The 18,121-nt window shown below is 32.2% G+C and overlaps 1 protein-coding gene across 1 annotated transcript; it reads left to right on the forward strand.

Moving 5' to 3' along the window:
• The first annotated feature begins 10,670 nt into the window (after positions 1–10,670).
• On the forward strand, positions 10,671–14,350 carry LOC108909862. Its single transcript, XM_018714295.1, has 2 exons — positions 10,671–11,175; positions 12,986–14,350. The coding sequence occupies exons 1-2, from the start codon at positions 10,743–10,745 to the stop codon at positions 13,774–13,776; spliced, it is 1,224 nt and encodes a 407-aa protein (XP_018569811.1). The 5' UTR covers positions 10,671–10,742; the 3' UTR covers positions 13,777–14,350.
• The last annotated feature ends 3,771 nt before the right edge of the window (positions 14,351–18,121 follow it).

Genomic DNA, 18,121 nt, shown 5'->3' on the forward strand with positions numbered 1-18,121 from the left:
ACAAACTAACTTAAACAAACTTTTTGCGGACAATGCCTTTAGAATCGTAAAAGCAAATCAACATAGTCTTCACTTTTAATAATAATAATAATAGTAATAATAATAATAATGATTTATTTTCCATTAAGACAGTATACATGTATAAGATTCGTCGCATACTTAATCTAACAAAAAAAAGACAATTTAAAAATCTAAAAACTCTGACACACTATAAAAACATTTATCGATCATTTATCGTTTAAAAATATTTACAGGCAAACGATATTTAACATCGTTTGTTAAACGATTAAAACATTTTGGACCCAAACAGCAAGGAGCATTCAGAGCTAGTTTGAGTTTGGCAAACGGCATTCTAAGATCACCAGCATGTCTAGTGTTATAATTGTACTTATCTTTATTAATGTCAATGCTTTTCTTATTTCTATATACATAAACACATAATCGTATATAAACAAGCATGGAAGGGGTAAAATGTTTAATTCCTTAAAATATTGTCTACATGACTCTCTGTCTGAGATTTTTAACATACAACGGATGATTCTTTTTTGAGCAATAAAAACACTCACTGAATTAGTCGAATTAGCCTATAAGCAAATTCCTTATCTAAGTCTTGAATCTACTTGGGCATAGTAAACGTGTACAAGCTGTGAAAGGTTCAGCACCGTTTGCAAATTTAAGAAAAGAAACTTCAGAGAATTGATTTCATGTAATTTAAAGTTCGGTAATTCATCCAAATAAACACCTAGAAAACATTCAACTTCGTGTGCATTAGTCACAATTTTATTATTTACTTTAATATGTATATCTTCGATAGTTCTTTGATAATCATGTATTCTTAAATTATCAGTTTTGTTCACGTTAAAAAACAAATCGATACTATTAAAGTACTGTGAGACTCTCCCCACTGCCTCTGCGGTTCTGCTACTCAATGCATCTGAATCCCTTGACGATAAAACCATTAAAAAGTCATCAGCATAAACAGGTCTTATTATTAAGCCCTGAGGTACACCTACATCCGAATTTAAACAACCGGATTGCATAAAATCTATAGATTGTTTAGATTCGACCTTTAAAGACACATACTGTTGACGACCCCGAAGAAATGTTGATACCCAGTTAAGTGCAGTTCCTCTTATGCCATATTTTTCCATAACAGATAGTAATAAATTATGATTTACGCAGTCAAAGGATCTGCTCAAATCACAAAAAATAACTGCTGGACATTCGTCGGCTTCAACAAATTCAATGATTTGATTATAAAGAGATAACATTACAGATGACGTCGATCTATTCTCACAAAATCCATGTTGGTTCGTAGATAAAATTTTAAATTTATTAACAAATGATAAAAGGCGTTCTAAAAATGCATATTTAAATATTTTGGAGAACCCATACGGAACAGCAACGGGTCTATAATTTTACCTTAAGGTCGGATCATTTTTTTTAAATAGAGGAGTAACTTTACTAGTTTTTAAATTTTGCGGAAAAATACCAAGTTCAAACGACTTGTTGACTAAGCCTAGTTAGATGGCCTCCCCGGTCCCCGGACCTTACCCCTTTAGACTTCTTTTTGTGGTGATATGTGAAAAGTGTTGTGTATTCCATGGAAGTTCGTGACATCGATCAACGTGACAATGTTGCAACGCGTGCGAGCGAATTGGATACGTCGCGCTGAAGCTTGTGTGTAAGCAAATGGTGGATACATCGAACATCTTCTATGAAAATCAGCAGTTCTCAATAGGTGCAATGTTGAGGTAAGTCAGATTTTAAAATTACATTTTACTCAACACAAATCCGTGTATTTACGTCATTTTGAAATAACGGACATGTGTCAAAAATATTTAAAATTTAAACAAACTTTTTCATAAAGTTATCGCTAGAACTAAAAAGAAACAAACCTTTTAACAATTTGAGACATGTGCGAAATTATTTGTTACATTTCACAAATTTAACCGTTCAACAAATCAAACATACATAAGTAAAAGTTATAACGGTGTTAAATATGTTGCTGTGAACATTTTAAATGTACCTCATTTCCGTTAAAAACACATTTCGTGGTAATATCGTATAGTTTAAAAATACAAAGTGACATTTATAATATTTTCTCAAAACATTTTTATTGTGCATATAAATAATTCGAGTGTATTTCGGAAACATATGTTACGTAGCTGAAACAGCAGTGCTAACAACCGTAAAATATAAATTTGCTTGTAAAATGACAAATTTATATGTTTCCCTTTGAGACCGAAAAACGATATAAATTATTCAGCCCGATTATTCTTTCCTTTGGACCACACGCACTTACGTTCTATGTGCAGACAGGTATAAAGCTTTAAGTTTAGTGTCTTTATGCTGTAGATATACGAAATTCATGCCCCTAATTTTAATATATGGTCCACTTGCTTTTTATTCTAATATATGTAGATATATTGGATATTCACTGTATCTTATTTGCCATTTTTTAAAATTGTTATATCGTTAATTATAAATGATTTATTATTTTCCACTTATGTTATCCATCTATACAAATCCAAATTTTATAACGTAACAGTTTCTACAATAAATTTTTTCTTCAATCGACATTAAAGGCGTAGTTTAAGTAACGTATCAGTATACAGTGTAGGAAAGTACCGATGGTCTATCAGAAGTTACGTGAGAGCGATAAAGTAAGCCATAGAAATCCATGTGATAGACAAGGATGGCTATAATGAAGGCGTCTAATAGTCACCGCCCATTTCGCCCTTCCACAAATAAGAAGTGGAACTACTTGAAATAAATTTATAGCAAAAATATTTTTTGATACTAAAGGGTTTACAAAAAATTACGAAATACTTGACTGACCATGGTTTTTTAGTCAGTCTCAGTTGAAAACTTTTTGTTATCGATTTTTTATGCGTAAATTTGATATGATCATGAAACTAACAAGTCCCCGAAAATTTCTAAAATGTAAAATCATTTTTGAAAAACAGGCTTTAAAATTCCGATAATTACTTCTTAAATTTTCATACACAAGCTCAAAATTGATGTAATTTCAATTACGTTAAAAATCTTGAAAAGCTGATTACTTATCTTTCGTTCTGTTTTTCAGAAAAGTGGAAAATATTATTAATATTCCATACCATAAATATTACTAATTACTTAACACTTATACTTATGTTAATTTCAATTCTATACGTTCTGCTTAAAGTTAAGTAAGGCATAAAGGTAAGTACCTCATTGCTGTAGATGGCTGTTTTGATGAAATCTGGTAAAAGCACTATAGACAACATTCCACCTGACGTACCTCTACAGTGTAGGTGCAAAGGTGAGTAAATAGTGTTTCGATGTTAACGTCGGGAATAATACGTCTGAGTAGGGATTCTAATTCAAGTTAGGTACGAAATTACAGCGGATTAACTAATTTAATTTCGGCATAGACGAAATATTCACTTTAAAAATTATCATCATCTCGAGAGGTCTCTTTTTTGTAATACAATTTAGAAGATATTTAGATGTCATCTAATTGCTAAATAGAAAGGGTGTACAAAGTTTGACTGTCATTAGTTCAGCATGAGATAGAGTAATCATAAATGAACAAAAAAGTTGTATATTACAGGGACATAAGATTAACAGTTTTCAAAATACAGCGAATATTAATATTGGGGAGTTCCATCACAACGTGACAACAGCGCTTGACCTAATGTTACACAGCTGATGCACACCACATGTGCACGCAGCAGACTTGCCCCACGGAATAAGAAAAACGTAAACAACTATGACTGTAAAACATTTAGTAAATTTCAAGACAATTGTTTTCCAGTTTTTAAATAAACAAAATAAAATGTATCAATTTTATATTACGAAGATAGTGTTCTAACACCCTGTACAAGTATACAACAATACGTTGTCTGTGTTGAAAAGAGGAAAAAATCACCAAAAGCTGCTATGATTTGTAAGTAGCCTATAAATATTCCTTTCATATAATTTTTTTTCTAATTTTTAATTACAAATTTTGGAAAGGATGTACTTTATTATTATCAAAAATACTGACGTAAAATTTAGATTTTAAAATAATCCTGATATATATACGCAGAATGTTACTAAACATAATGTTAATGTTTTCTCAAGTTTAAATTTTAGGTAGAATTACGCTTTAAGTATGTGAGATTCATGCAGATATCAGGTGTGCCACAGGGATCTATTTTGGGCCCACTCTTATTCATAACGCTTATTAATGACATAACATCGAATCACAACGGAGTACACTGTTAATTATATGATGACGATCTAAACTGTTTCTCGAAATTAAATTTGAGTCTCTGGTGCTTTAGAAACAAATCAACTTTAAATGCAGAGAAGTGCAATGTCATGACATTTACACGCGAAGTAAATTGCATTAGATCTGATTAAAAAATTCAGAATTCCTTGTTGGAAAGACCAGAATATTTGAGAAAATTAATTTTCAAAAAAACATATGGAAATAGCTACGTCATAAGCCTATAAAACTTTGGAAAGTGTCACTTTGACATTTTAACGAAATCTGTACCTTGAAATTATTGTATTAGTCTTTTGTCAGGTCGAAATTGGAATATGTATCGTTCCCTGGGCCCTATACAGGGTGTTCCACCTAAGAGGGATTCTTCCGTAACTCTGCAACTGTAAAATTTATAATAAAATGGTTTTAATAAAAGTTGTCTGGAATGATGTGGGCCATCTAATGAAAATATTTTTAGCTCTACAGGGTGTTCCATTTCGCGTGGGCGCTACATGACTTTGTTATTTTAAATGGAACACCCTGTATATTATTGCGTTTTTGAATTCCTTGTTTAATATTAGGCAGAGTTTATTAAATGTACATGGTGTTTAAAACTTACCGTTTTCGAGATATCCAATAGCATCAAGAAGGCTACTCTATATGTTCTTTACATGGCAGGCAACTTTTATTAAAACCATTTTTTTTTATAAATTTTAGAGTTGCAGAGTTACAGAAGAATCCCACTTAGGTGGAACACCTTGTATAGGACTGAGCGTATTGAATATTTGGAAAATATTGAAAAAATTTTTAAATCTTCAGTATATATTCTTGATGGAATATACCCTAAAAGGAGTACCTACAAATATGTCTTTTACAGACTTTTATTACCTATTTATTATAATTTTCTAACTAAATACTCGATCAAAACTACTTAATTGTCATGTGTCGTAGATTCCGTGCTGCGCCGCGCCGCGCCCCTATTATTTAGCAAAGAAAACACAAAACAAAGAGCCCAAACCTCGAACCATCGCTGGGCGGTGGCATCAAACCGCAGTGGGTGCGAGCTGTCCGCGTCGCGTCGGCAAAAAGCGGAACGGCCAAAATAACGTTAAATAGCGTCGATGATTTACGCGCCGTCCTCCCGAGACCGCACAGTAGTTGCGGAAAGGCCTAGTCAAAGCTCGGTAAATATATAAACTACATGTGGTGGCGGAGTAATTATGTTTAAAGCAAACGATGTTTGTTGTTTCTAAGCAAATACGAAATGAAACCAGATAAAACACTGGGCTTCTTTTCGAAGAATCGTAATAATCCCGTCTGTAGATCAAATGTAACACGCCTGTAATAACATAATGACTGTCACTTCAATCCGCGTTTTTGATGAATGTGTGATCCCGCCACCAGCCAGGCCCCGCGGCGCGCCGAGATTAGTTAGTCAGGGCGCATTTCGAGCGTGTTAAAATTTTGTTCTTTTTGTGTCCACTTGTAGGTCCAGTGTTTGTTTATTTATGATACCTGGAATTTTTTGAGAATTTTGCCAGTGTCTTGAATAAAACGCCTGTAAATACGGACGCTGTGTATATTTCAAAATGAGAGCTGTTGGAACACGTCTGAGTGCTTCAATTCTGCAAGTTCTTTCAGTATTTTAGTAATAAAACACATGCTACTGACCGCTTGCTAGAGTTTGGGGTCGAAACAAGAACTGATCGGAGAATTATGTTATTATTTACTAAATAAGCTTATCCAGGCTCTAACATTGTCGGTGGGGCATAGAGAGGGTCAGTGTTACATATTTTGTTTTACTTAAAGCACTTGAGAAATAGTTAGCTCACATGATATAGTCTTTCCGGAGTCAATTGAATATGTATAAAAACGCCTAGCAATAAAATTTAATGAGTTTCATAGGCGTCCCTAAAAAAGTTTTCTGCTAAAGGTAAAAAATTATAATAATTTGTGTATATTGTGTACAAAATTTCTATTATATATTCATTTGACCAACATATTTCAATTATTTATGTCCTCAAACAATTCTATTATATTGATGGTAAATTCCGTTTTGTTCCGTTACAAAAGGTTTCCAAAATGCCATGTTGTAATACACTAGGCACAGAAATTAAAGGATGTTTAAAAAATCACAAAATTTTGGGTGATTTTCAAAGTGCTGTAAATTGGAGGGAAATGGCCGTAGAGAGAATAAAAAAAAGGAAATTGAAGCTTCAAGTGCCTAGTTTTCAGATTTGCAGTTTAAAATTTTTTACCGTCAGCAGTTTTTGAGTAATCATAAGAATTAACAGAAAAAAGTTTTTGTAAATTTTTGCTTTTCATAAAACGGCCTATGGACTATGGAAATAGTCCCCATTTTGAATAAAATAAGTCGGTTTTGCCATGTTTGACAGGTTACATTTATCAAAGTGTATAACATCAAATTTTGTGTTTTTTTAATAGATCGGTTTCTAGTAAATTTTTCAAGTATCCAGATGCTTTTTTGAGGCTGTACAACATTTTGAAAATTCGAAAAATTTTTTTCAAAATTTTTGTCCTTTTATTACGTTATTATTAAATGCGCTATAATGTCTTCATTTATAAATGTAACCGGCATTAGTTTGACATACCAAATGAAAACGAAACAGAGCCATTTTCAGGAACTGCGTCAAGATTATAGAAAAACGCTCAGACCTGTCGATTTTAGATTAAAGGGGGACATTCTTTGCTGGTATTTTTGACTCCGCCACTTTCGCCCCCAAGCATCACCCCAAAATATTTAAATTTCTTTGGGAGTTGAGTAATATTTCTTTCTTTTGAAAGCTCTTACAATTTTCTTTACAACAGACTTTAAATTTTATAATTCCGCCCAATACTTTGAAAAAAATTTACATTTTAAAATTTAAATGATGTTTAGTTCCTTACTTACTTAGTTGATTAAATGTTCAAACTGATGACCGCCCGCTTCCATACAAGAATAAAGATTTTGTTCGAAACGTTCGCGCACATTCCGAAGCATTTCTGGAGTGATTCGACGGCATTCGTCGACGATGCTTTGACGCAAATCTTCCAGCGACGCTGGCTGTGTTTTATAGATTTTACTTTTCAGGTATCCCCACAAAAAGACATCAAGGGGCGATAAATCCGGTGATCGTGGAGACCACTTAATGCTGCCTCTTTTCCCAATCCAATTCCGTAGAAAACGTTGGATTTGAATCGGACCGATAGCGGCAATTGTGACGATTTACCGTCCCGTTCAAGAAAAAACTGCATTCATCAGAAAAACAGATGTTAAAAAGGAACTGTGGATAGTTCCCGGCTCATTCACTCATTATTTCGCAAAATTGCAAACGACGGTCATAATCATCCTTATGAAGTTCCTTGACTAAATGTATTTTGTATGGATGGAATTTATTCTTCTTTAAAATGGTTTGTATGCTAGTTCGATTCATAAAGTAATGCGAAATGATATCTACCCTTTCCGCAGCGGAATAAACCATAGTGTTTAATTTTCAAAAACACAATTAAATAAACTACCAACCAACGTTTCCAAATAATACTAGAAGTATTGGGCGGAATTATAAAATTTAAAGTCTGTTGTAAAGAGAATTGTAAGAGCTTTCAATAGAAATATTACTCAACCCCCAATGCCATTTAAATATTTTGGGGTGATGCTTACCCTTGCTTGGGGGTGAAAGTGGCGGAGTCAAGAATACCAGCAAAGAATTCCTTCATTATAAAATCGACGAGTCTGAGCGTTTTTCTACAATCTTGACGCAGTTCTTGAAAATGCCTCTGTTTCGTTTTCATTTGGTCACCCTGTATGTACTAAACTGAGCAAAGCTACACTTACCTATAACTAGAGGATCGTTTTAAAAGGTAAGTATGAAAAATGCTTACGACTTACTATTTTATTAATACTTATGTCATAATATTTAACTTACTTTCTATAAAAAGTAAGTCGTTTCCGAAAGAATGTACGAAGCATCTGGTAAACCAGTTATTTGTAATCCTACAACAGAGCGTACCGCCAAATACAATGCAGCTCAGAAAGTCGCAAGGAAGGTGGATTTTTTTGAGATGTTAGAAATGAAAAAACCGAAGTATGAGCCGCTTCTTTCCCATGCAAACTAAAACGTGTAATAAAAATGGTCACTTAAAAAGCCGTCGTCGCCCGAAAACGGGCATCAAAGCCTCGTAAACTAAATGACATAAATCCCCTCGCATAGGGGCAGCTTTATTCAACTACTGCCTCTGTTTGTGTAACGTTTAATGTTCACACAGGATCACAAATAAACACTCGAATTTCTAGAACATTACTATTTACTTATTTATGTATCTCTTTATTGCGCGCACCCGAATGTTTTCTAATTTTATAATGGGTCGGGCTCTTTGCCGATTGGATGCCGTCTCATCGCGGGTGGTCTCTCACACCTCGTAAACTTCTTCGGCTTTCCGGATATGCAAAACCGACGTTTATTTCACCACTAAATATTATACACTTTCTCCTCGTTTTGCTGTCGGCCGGTTATTTGTCGAATGAGAGGTTCTGCCATATGCCTTTGCTCCTGAATATTTCTAGCGAATAGAATTTGTCGTAGTAATTTTGTTTAAAGATGGTTAGACGAATTGTGAAACATTTTTCTCACAAAACTACGAATCAGTAAATGTTTTTTATCCTCTGTCAGATAGATTATACAGGGTGATTAATTAATAATGGGACAGAGCTTAAGGGCATGTTGCTGACCTCAAAATAGAGCGATTAAGCCAAATATGCCTTATCCGAATGTTGCTCCTTTTCGATCTACAGGGTGTTAAAGTAGGCGTACGTTCAAACAAATAATTTTGTAAAGAAATAGTAAATCATCCTTATTTCGAAAACGGTTAAGTTTATCGATTTTTAACAGGTATATCTTTTTTATTTAGAATTGAACGTAGTTTAATAATTTCTTATTGGAAATTCAGATTTTTGAAGGACAAAAAGTTTGACATATGTTTACTCCGACAGAACACTACAACTAGCGCATCCTAGATGTGATTGCAAAATAGTTACCATTTCCGTAATTACCACCTCAGAAAACATAGTTGTACAAACTTTCAAGACAATCCGTTCAAAGATGCTCAAGATATTTAAAAAAATCGAAAATATTTTTTCAACTTTAACACCCTGTAGATCGAAAAGGAGCAACATTCGGATAAGGCATATTTGGTTTAATCGCTCGCTCTATTTTGAGGTCAGCAACATGCCCCTAAGCTCTGTCCCATTATTAATGAATCACCCTGTACTACTGCTACTACTACTACTACTACTAGTGTGTTACGGTATATACAGGGTGTTTCAGAAAGACCTCCCGTAAATACAGAGGGTGACAGTACGACAAAAAATAAGAATTTTTTGTCTTGTGAACCATATGTCTATCTCCTCTTGTCTTCGAGATACAGAGCGACAAAATAATTTTTTTTCAATAGAATTTTTACGAAAGCTTCCATACGGTGCGAAATATTTTTATGAAATTTGGTGTTCCCGGGTTTTTGAGGATGCCAAACACGCTGGTCTAATTATTTTTGGGATAGTTTATAGAGGGCGCTAGTTATGCTGCATTCCTATTACATTTTATGTTCTAATTTTTTTAAAGTCAGGTTTTCTATCATTCGAGCTCCAATTTCTAATGTACAATTTTAATTTATTTTAAAAAAGGCTTTTAATTGAACTCTTACAATATTACGGTGTACAAAATAAGTGACTTTTCTGAAAGTAGGCTTATGTCAAAGCTTGATGGATGGATGTCTCATAGACAACGCGTAAATTCTTAGTAATATTTTAAGCTCTAATTAACTTTATATCAAAATGGAAATATTTTAAATTCTTTCAAATAAAAATAAAATTGATGCCTTGAAAAATAAGGTAATTTATAAACTGAAAATCGTTGAATTGGTATGGTATTGTGCATATGATGCTATTCTTTATCAACAGCACACTAAGTACGGTATTATACTTTAACATGTGATATAAAATTCATTATCCAAGCAATCGTAGATAACAGGAATATTTCACTTTTATATTTTTCCGTGTATCTACTGATATTTCTGACGCAAAATACGAGTATAATCAAATTCTGTCTTATTTAGTAATAAGTTGGTACAATAACAGAATATTTTTAAGTTAAAATTATTATGGTTTACTGTAATTTAGATGTTAATTGAAATTTTAATTAAAACAAATAAAGAAGGTATTGAAAACATTATAATAAAAGTATGTGTGTCCTCTTTCAAATAAAATATTGTCAAATATTGTAGATAAGAATTGAATAAAATAACTACTAAATCTTATCATATTGGAGGCTTTATAAATAATTAAAAGTTTAGTATCGAATTTCACATGAAACGCAACGAGTGATAGACCTGCAAAAGTAATAAATACTGTGTTTTTAATGTTATATATATACAAAATTATTATTAAAGTAAATTTACTGCTAATAAAAAACTTTTATTCAAATTCTTAATATTCATCTTCTGAAAGATAATAATGACTGAACACAGGATAGAAAAGCTACACGAAGTGTTGAGGGGTTACATTAAGAAGAGTCAAATAATTTCAGACAAGAAAATTACTAACTTGACTGCTCCCGGAGAAAACTTTGGTAGTGTAATGTTAAAATTGGATTTAACCCTGAAGGACGAAAAAGATGGTACGGAACAGGAACTACATGCTGTGGCTAAAATGATTCCTGCTACGGAGTTTCAAAGAACGCTGTTCAACATTCAAGTGACTTTCAAGAACGAAATTGCTATGTATAACGTCATCATACCCACACTTCGAGATTTCCAAAGGGAAAACGGGATAAATCAAGTAATTGACTGTTTCCCGGAATTTTACGGAGCTAGGATAAATCTAGATGAACGAAATGGCACTGTAGATGAGGATGCAGTTCTTATACTGGAAAATCTCATCATTAAAGGTAAAGGTTAAGCATTTTCAGATAGCCTACGGATTTAAAGTGCTGTTTTAATCCTCAGTGTTAGTAAATAATGAGTCAAGTCAATAATATTATAATAGTTTAATTGAAAAATTTAATGAGAGGGAAACTTCACTTTTTCGAACTTATTGAAAATTTGTCATCCTAAAAATGCCACTTGTACTGAAACATTTTTTATAATACACGTAAGCAAAATGCTTATACGTATTTATGTATAACTGTGTAGTTATTACACAAAAACCGTAGTTCTTAATTCGAAACTGTACTTAATAAAAGTTGAAGTGGACTGTTTTGTGAATAAAATAGAACAATAAAATACAGGGTGTTCCATTTGAAAAATTTTTGAAAATCAAGTTTGAACTTTCTTAAAATGATCGTATTATAAAAAATGCCCTGTATAAAATATCGATATTAGCTAATATAGAAGTCTTTCCCTAACATTAGCCGATAACTCTGTCAAATATTTTTGCTCCAAGTGTTAGTAGTTGAAAGTTAATACAACTCCTTCGAGGTCATGGTTTTTCCAAAATTCGAAGAATTTTCTACATAACTTGGCAACCTCGCACTAAAATGTTAAACTGTTTATATTGCCGTATATAGAATTTTATCAGAAATCCATATGTTTAAAAACATACAGGGTGTTCCATTTAAAAAATATAATATTTGGCGTGTCCCGTTTTTACTCATCGTGTTTCAAATTAATTTTGTCCTTTAGGTTTTTTGATTCTGTACAACTTTTATAAAAACTTTTTTTCTGTATTATGAATAACAAGGGAGTTATTTCTCACACTAATGGCCCATCCTGTAGATAATTGCACAGATTATTAGATGCTCGAAAAACTCTTATTTTTTTGGTATCAGTTGTTAATAGTTAGATAAGCGAAGGAACTATTATAGTAAAATTAGTTTTTTTTTCTTGATATCAATGCATTTTAACTGATACTATATAACAATACTATCTGATGAAAATACGTTTTTACATCAACTTAATACGTAAGTACTTAATTTTTGGACCACTAGAAGTTCTACGCGATTATTATTATTTTTTTCTCGCCTATGACATACCGATGAGGATTAATAAGTCCGAAACCGGTTTGTGCCTAGTGGGTTAAACTGATGACGAACGATCCTAGCTGTTGCACTAGGTGTTGCGAGTATAGTGAAAACACTATACAAAAAGTTGGATTGGTCATACCTTTCTCAATTTTCTCAGAATTAAACTGAGGAAAGTATGCAAAATATTATGACATTCAAATAATATCAGAACTAAACAATATTATCAGTCAAAGTGACTGCTGTTCAGTGCTCGCAACGAGCAACCTACAAATCTGATGGTACTATGAAAGCAAGACCAAACATAATAAATAGCACAAAATTTAATTTATTAATGGTAACAGGAAACAAGTACTCTGTAAAATAATGTTGTAATGGATTATACATGCAATATCTCGAAAATATCTAAGATCGTTAGCACAACAATCAGTTTTAACACTTAGAAAGCTATTGACCATATTGATATTGTGGGTATAATTCAATGCTAGACGGTCTACAGAATAGATGTTTTCTGCAATCTTATTCAATAAAAATATTATCAGTATGCTTAAAAAAAACGAACAGTTCTATAAAATAAAGCTAATAGAAACCGTGGTACCTTTTCCACAAAAAAAATAACTTTTTACTCATCGTTTTACACGTGAGTGAGTGGTATCTGATGAATAAACATTGATATCTAAGAATTTTGTTTGCTTTGCGTTTTCCAATGAAGTATTTCATTTAGTGTAACTTTTTGCAGGATATCAGGTCCTAGATCGCCACATAGGCTTCGACTTAGAAACAACCCAATTAATACTCAAAGACTTGGCAGCTTTCCATGCCATACCACTGGCTCTGAAACTGAAGAAACCAGAAGTGTTCGAAAGCAAAATCAAGCCGTATCTGGAGCCATTACACCCACCCTCTTCACCTCACGATGAAGAAGTCCGCTCAACATTCATTAAAATCTTTCAGGAGTCATCCAACTGTATACCCTGGATTCCAAAAGTGGAAGAAATCTTTAAAAACAATGAAACACTTCAAAACGCACCACCAAGAGAACCGTTCTCAACCATAACCCATCAGGATATATGGGTAAATAATATCATGATAAAACTTCAGAACGGGCTACCAATTGGCAACAAATTGGTTGATTTTCAAGTTTGCGACTACAAATCTCCAGCCGCAGACCTGTTCTTCTTTCTCTTCACAAGCGTTCAACTGTCGGTGCTTCAAGACAATTTCGATGGTTTGATCGAATTTTACCACAAACATTTTATTTCTCATTTGGAAAAGTTGAAATGCGACACTGCTCCTTTTAGTTTACCTAAGTTTTTAGAAGAGATGAAAGCTGAGACGTCACTTCAAATGTTACACACTATCTTCATGCTGATGCTTATAGTTTTTGGGAAAAAGGGAGGTTCTTCGAAAGACTTCGATCTGAAGGCGATGAATGAAACTGAAAAAATTAAGGCAAACATAAGCCCACTTGCAAAGGAAAAAGCATGGTATCTAATTCATACGTGTGGCACAAGAGGATGGCTGCAATAAAATGACCTCTTTTAATAAATTATGTACAGGGCGATATGCAGCATTTTTGGAGCGTTTATTATATTTCCCGAAGAGAAAAAAATAGTTAAAACAGTTTCGAGTCCAATTAAAGAAAATATAGAAAAATGGAACCCACTTTCTGGTATCTCGATTCGTTTGAAAAATACAAAACATTTTTCATTATCGTCAATATTTCGTAATACCTAACAACTTTTTCATTTATTTAATATTTTTATTTACTTATTTTTCAAAAAACCCAGTGAAGTAAATATTTTTGTGATATGGAGTTTATAATTCATTTACTTTTTTTAGCGAAAAAACCTTTATATTCTCCTTAAATGATAACATAAGGAATATATGCATTTATTTCTGAAGAAAAGCATACAAAATTATTCTTCCAAATTCAGACGATTCAAGTTAATATCAAATATCGTATTTAACTATTTTTTTTACTAGCTTTCAGGAAACAAAAAATGGAGTGAAAACTGTCCACTCTGTACAGTGTGACTTAATTATCCTATGTGATTATGTATATCAGTTTCTGTAAATAAATTTAATAATATTCTAGTTCTCATTAATAGCATAGATAGGCAACCATCTTTCATCCATTCCTTTTCCCAATTTTAACTCCACTTCAGTGAAAACAAAAATTATTTCCAGATTTCTCGTTACCCCCGTAAATGTTGTCTTGCCTGTTTTAGTTGCAATTTTATTTGAGTAGACAAAATTAAATGGCCTCTGGAATAACGAAAAGACAAGTACATAGAGAAGAGAGAAACAAATTGCACACTATTTCCATACAAGGCTCATCACTTTTTTTGAGAACACATGGGTGTGGATTAACGTTCGTCTTCGGTATCGCAGGTGCTGTTGCAATAATATACGTTGTCCGATTTCCATGTTCGTCCCACCAGGTAACAACCCTGGCGTTCACAAGTGTTGTGATGTACCAAAATATTCTAAAACAACTATTTTTTTAGTATTAGTATATTTCATTTTGGTAAACAACATGTTTATAATTTCGCAGCATTATTGGTGATGATTTAATATCTCTACTTCATGTTACATCCTTTAGGTCCTGGGTATCTGAAAAAGAAAAGAATGAATTACAGTTAGAGTAAATAAAGATTTTAAATTCTTCTGTTATGTTATGTTCTCATTAAATATTAGATAATTAGGTATCTTATATATTTAGGAATCCATTTAGAGTTTAATAATGTAGTGCTTACTTTAATTCAGTTCGCAATTTGTTTATTTGTTTCAATTTGCATTTGTTTATTCCTAGGTTTTTAATTAATTCCGGCAGTAGTTATTTTGTCGCCCGCTTTATCGGACGTTTCACGTTTATCATGGTAGTTTTCTGTACTTCTTATCTAGCGTCCGTTTTTCATGGATAGATGGCACTACAAGGCTTATTCTGAAAAGTATTTTAAATATCGAAGGTATGGCTTGTGACTTTTTCTAACACTTTTTTTGGGATTTTTAACGGAGAGAAAAGAAATTTCTAGAGTTTCGAGTCTCGTTAGATATCGAATGTGATTCTCACGTGAATTTTCTAAGGGTTGTAAACTTTGTGTGGGTGCAATAAGTATTTATAGTGAGTAAGTTTACTCATCCTTCATAGCAAAGGGAGAATTGACCCCACATTGTTGTTTGGTGATTCTAGATAGACACTAGTCCATTTATGCAATAGATTAGAAAAAAAAATCTTTGTCGAAGTTTATTTTTAATTCAGAATGATTAATCTAATATCATATTAACAGTAAAATACAGCACGGCAGAAATATTTGTATATTAAAAATCAGAATAGTACAGGAGTTGTTTCTTTAAGAAAAACACAGCGTTTCGGTGTCGTACTATTTTTGGACGCACATAAAGCTTTTAAATTTGGTTTCTTTGTAACAAAAAAATTAATGGGCATTTATAGCAAATCACCCACATATATGACATGCTATATTTAACATCATGACAACTACACTTCAAGATTTTCAACAAGAAAGTTTTCCAGGGTTTTAAGTCCCTAAACCTGTGGGAAAAAAATGATACTGAGAATGAAACTGCAGTTTTATATTGGAAAATTCTAACTTTTGAAGTATGTTGATGTATATTAACTGTGTGATAATTGTAAACTAGACGTAAAAGTGAAATTATTCTTATGGTAATAGATAAGAGGTAAGTTAATTCATAGTCATGTTTATAAGGATTACAAATGATTTGCGAAAATAAAATTTGTCTTTCAATATACCTGGTGCACAAATAATAAAGAATATGCTTATATTGCGAATACTATACGAGAATATTATCGAATTCCAACCGATGTCACAACTAATAAAATACCTGAAAGCAAGGTAATGAATAAAATAAAAAAAAAACTTAGAACTTATAAAACTTTTTAACAAACAAAAACATTTATAAGATTATTTTAATTTAAAAAACTACTCTCAAACCAAATTAATCTTAAATTATTTGAGTCAGCGTATGCCTACTTTTAAAGATATTAAAATAACTAAATAAAATTTGGATCAGTGTAACAAGTTTTATTTACAAACATTATAACTATCTCGTAGTATTAAGTAATATTTAAGATTTTTATCAATTATAGAAACATTAATTCTACTCACACACTTTACACTATCACTTTATCTGGTATTAATTTCAAAATACAATTTTATTCCTGTTTTTTTTTCAAAAAAAGTGAAGTGAAGTTACAGATCTCGACACAGTCATCGATAAAGTAGGAAGTGAATTACATTCTCATGTGTTTGATCTGCTTTACGCTTTTAATTAATACATGAACTAGTTTTTCTGCGAAAATAGAACAATGCAATTTCAACAGAAGTACGAAGATTATAGCCAATGCTATAAGGACTGACGAAACTAGGCTTAAAGCATTTTGAAAAGGATGTGATGGAGCCATCCAATCACATTCTCCAATTCGATTGTATTTATTTGTGTCACGTAAGGAATATAAAAATCTAAACATTTCAATAATAAAATATTTGTACAAGTATATATTTTTTTATTCATTTATACGATTTTATATAAATAAACGAAATGACTACGTTTTTGCTGATATTTTATTTCCCGTATTTTAAGAAAAACAAAATATTCAATATATTTTTTATTAAATATTTTGGACGCGCTTTTTTGTGCACTCGTATAATTTAACAAACCACGGCAAATATTATCACATCAACCAATATAATTTCTTTAATTTTAAAATCTCTAAAATCAAAGATAATTCACGTCGTCCAAGGACGTATGTGTTGTTTTAGATAAAATATTGCTATATAATGTATGTACTATTAAATGATTCAGCTGTTATTTATGGTACATAATACACTAATCAGATCCTGATCGAAGATGTCATGTCATTCATTTCATCGAGCAACGTGAAGTTAATAACTAATAGATAAGAGTTAATTTACCAAAATCTACAATAATCCATGGGAGTACATATTAAGATATTTAATGAATAATTAAACAAAAAAAAATATAGAGGTACTTGCTTGTGGGTTCAAAAAATCTGGTAATCATGCGAAGATTTCTATACGTTTTCTTCATCGAAATAATAAACGGGTGATGTGACACTGTTTATTACGACTACGAATAATAAAATATGGGAGCAGTTGTACAAGTCATAAAATAGGAACTAACGGTCCGCCACTGTCAAACCTAGCAACCTGTACACTACCTTTCTGTCAAAGGAGTCAAAACAATAACAAGTTTGTTTCTGCAAGAGTCTCAAACTGTTTTCAAAGTATCAGATCCACTCGACCACTAAAGTTGTTACATAATTGTGTATGTTCACGAATCAATTGGCCAAATATCTCTGATAGTTTCAAATCAATTTTATTTTCATCAATTGAATGATCCCGTTGCTTCCCGAGCTTTCAGTTTTCTTCCGTTCACAGGGGTGTTCCCTTGTGCGTTCCTCTATCCTATCAGTTTACTTTTTACCAAACACGGCCATATAAGGAAGTGTTTTCAAAAGTTAGATAATGATCGTCTTTCACACACAGGCTAAAACTAAACACCTGAAGAGATAAAAATTTGCTACACTAAATATTTTTGAAACATAAACAGAACAGCCCTTAGACGTCTTGCAAATATATGAACCCTTACTATATGTTTTATTTATATGAACCGCTCATATTTATTAGGGTAGCTATTCATTTCTTTCAAGTATCAATATTTTTTATTCAGTTAAAGAGTAGGTTTTGCTACCCTCAGACTACCTGCAAATGGATGAATTTTTAGTAAGTATGTATTTTATGGCAATATGGCAATATTATCTTCACCTCACATGATTATCAGGGTGGTAATTGATACATTATTGAGTAAT

Source organism: Anoplophora glabripennis, unplaced genomic scaffold (assembly GCF_000390285.2).
Source record: "Anoplophora glabripennis isolate ALB-LARVAE unplaced genomic scaffold, Agla_2.0 scaffold28, whole genome shotgun sequence".
Lineage (NCBI taxonomy): Eukaryota > Metazoa > Arthropoda > Insecta > Coleoptera > Cerambycidae > Anoplophora > Anoplophora glabripennis.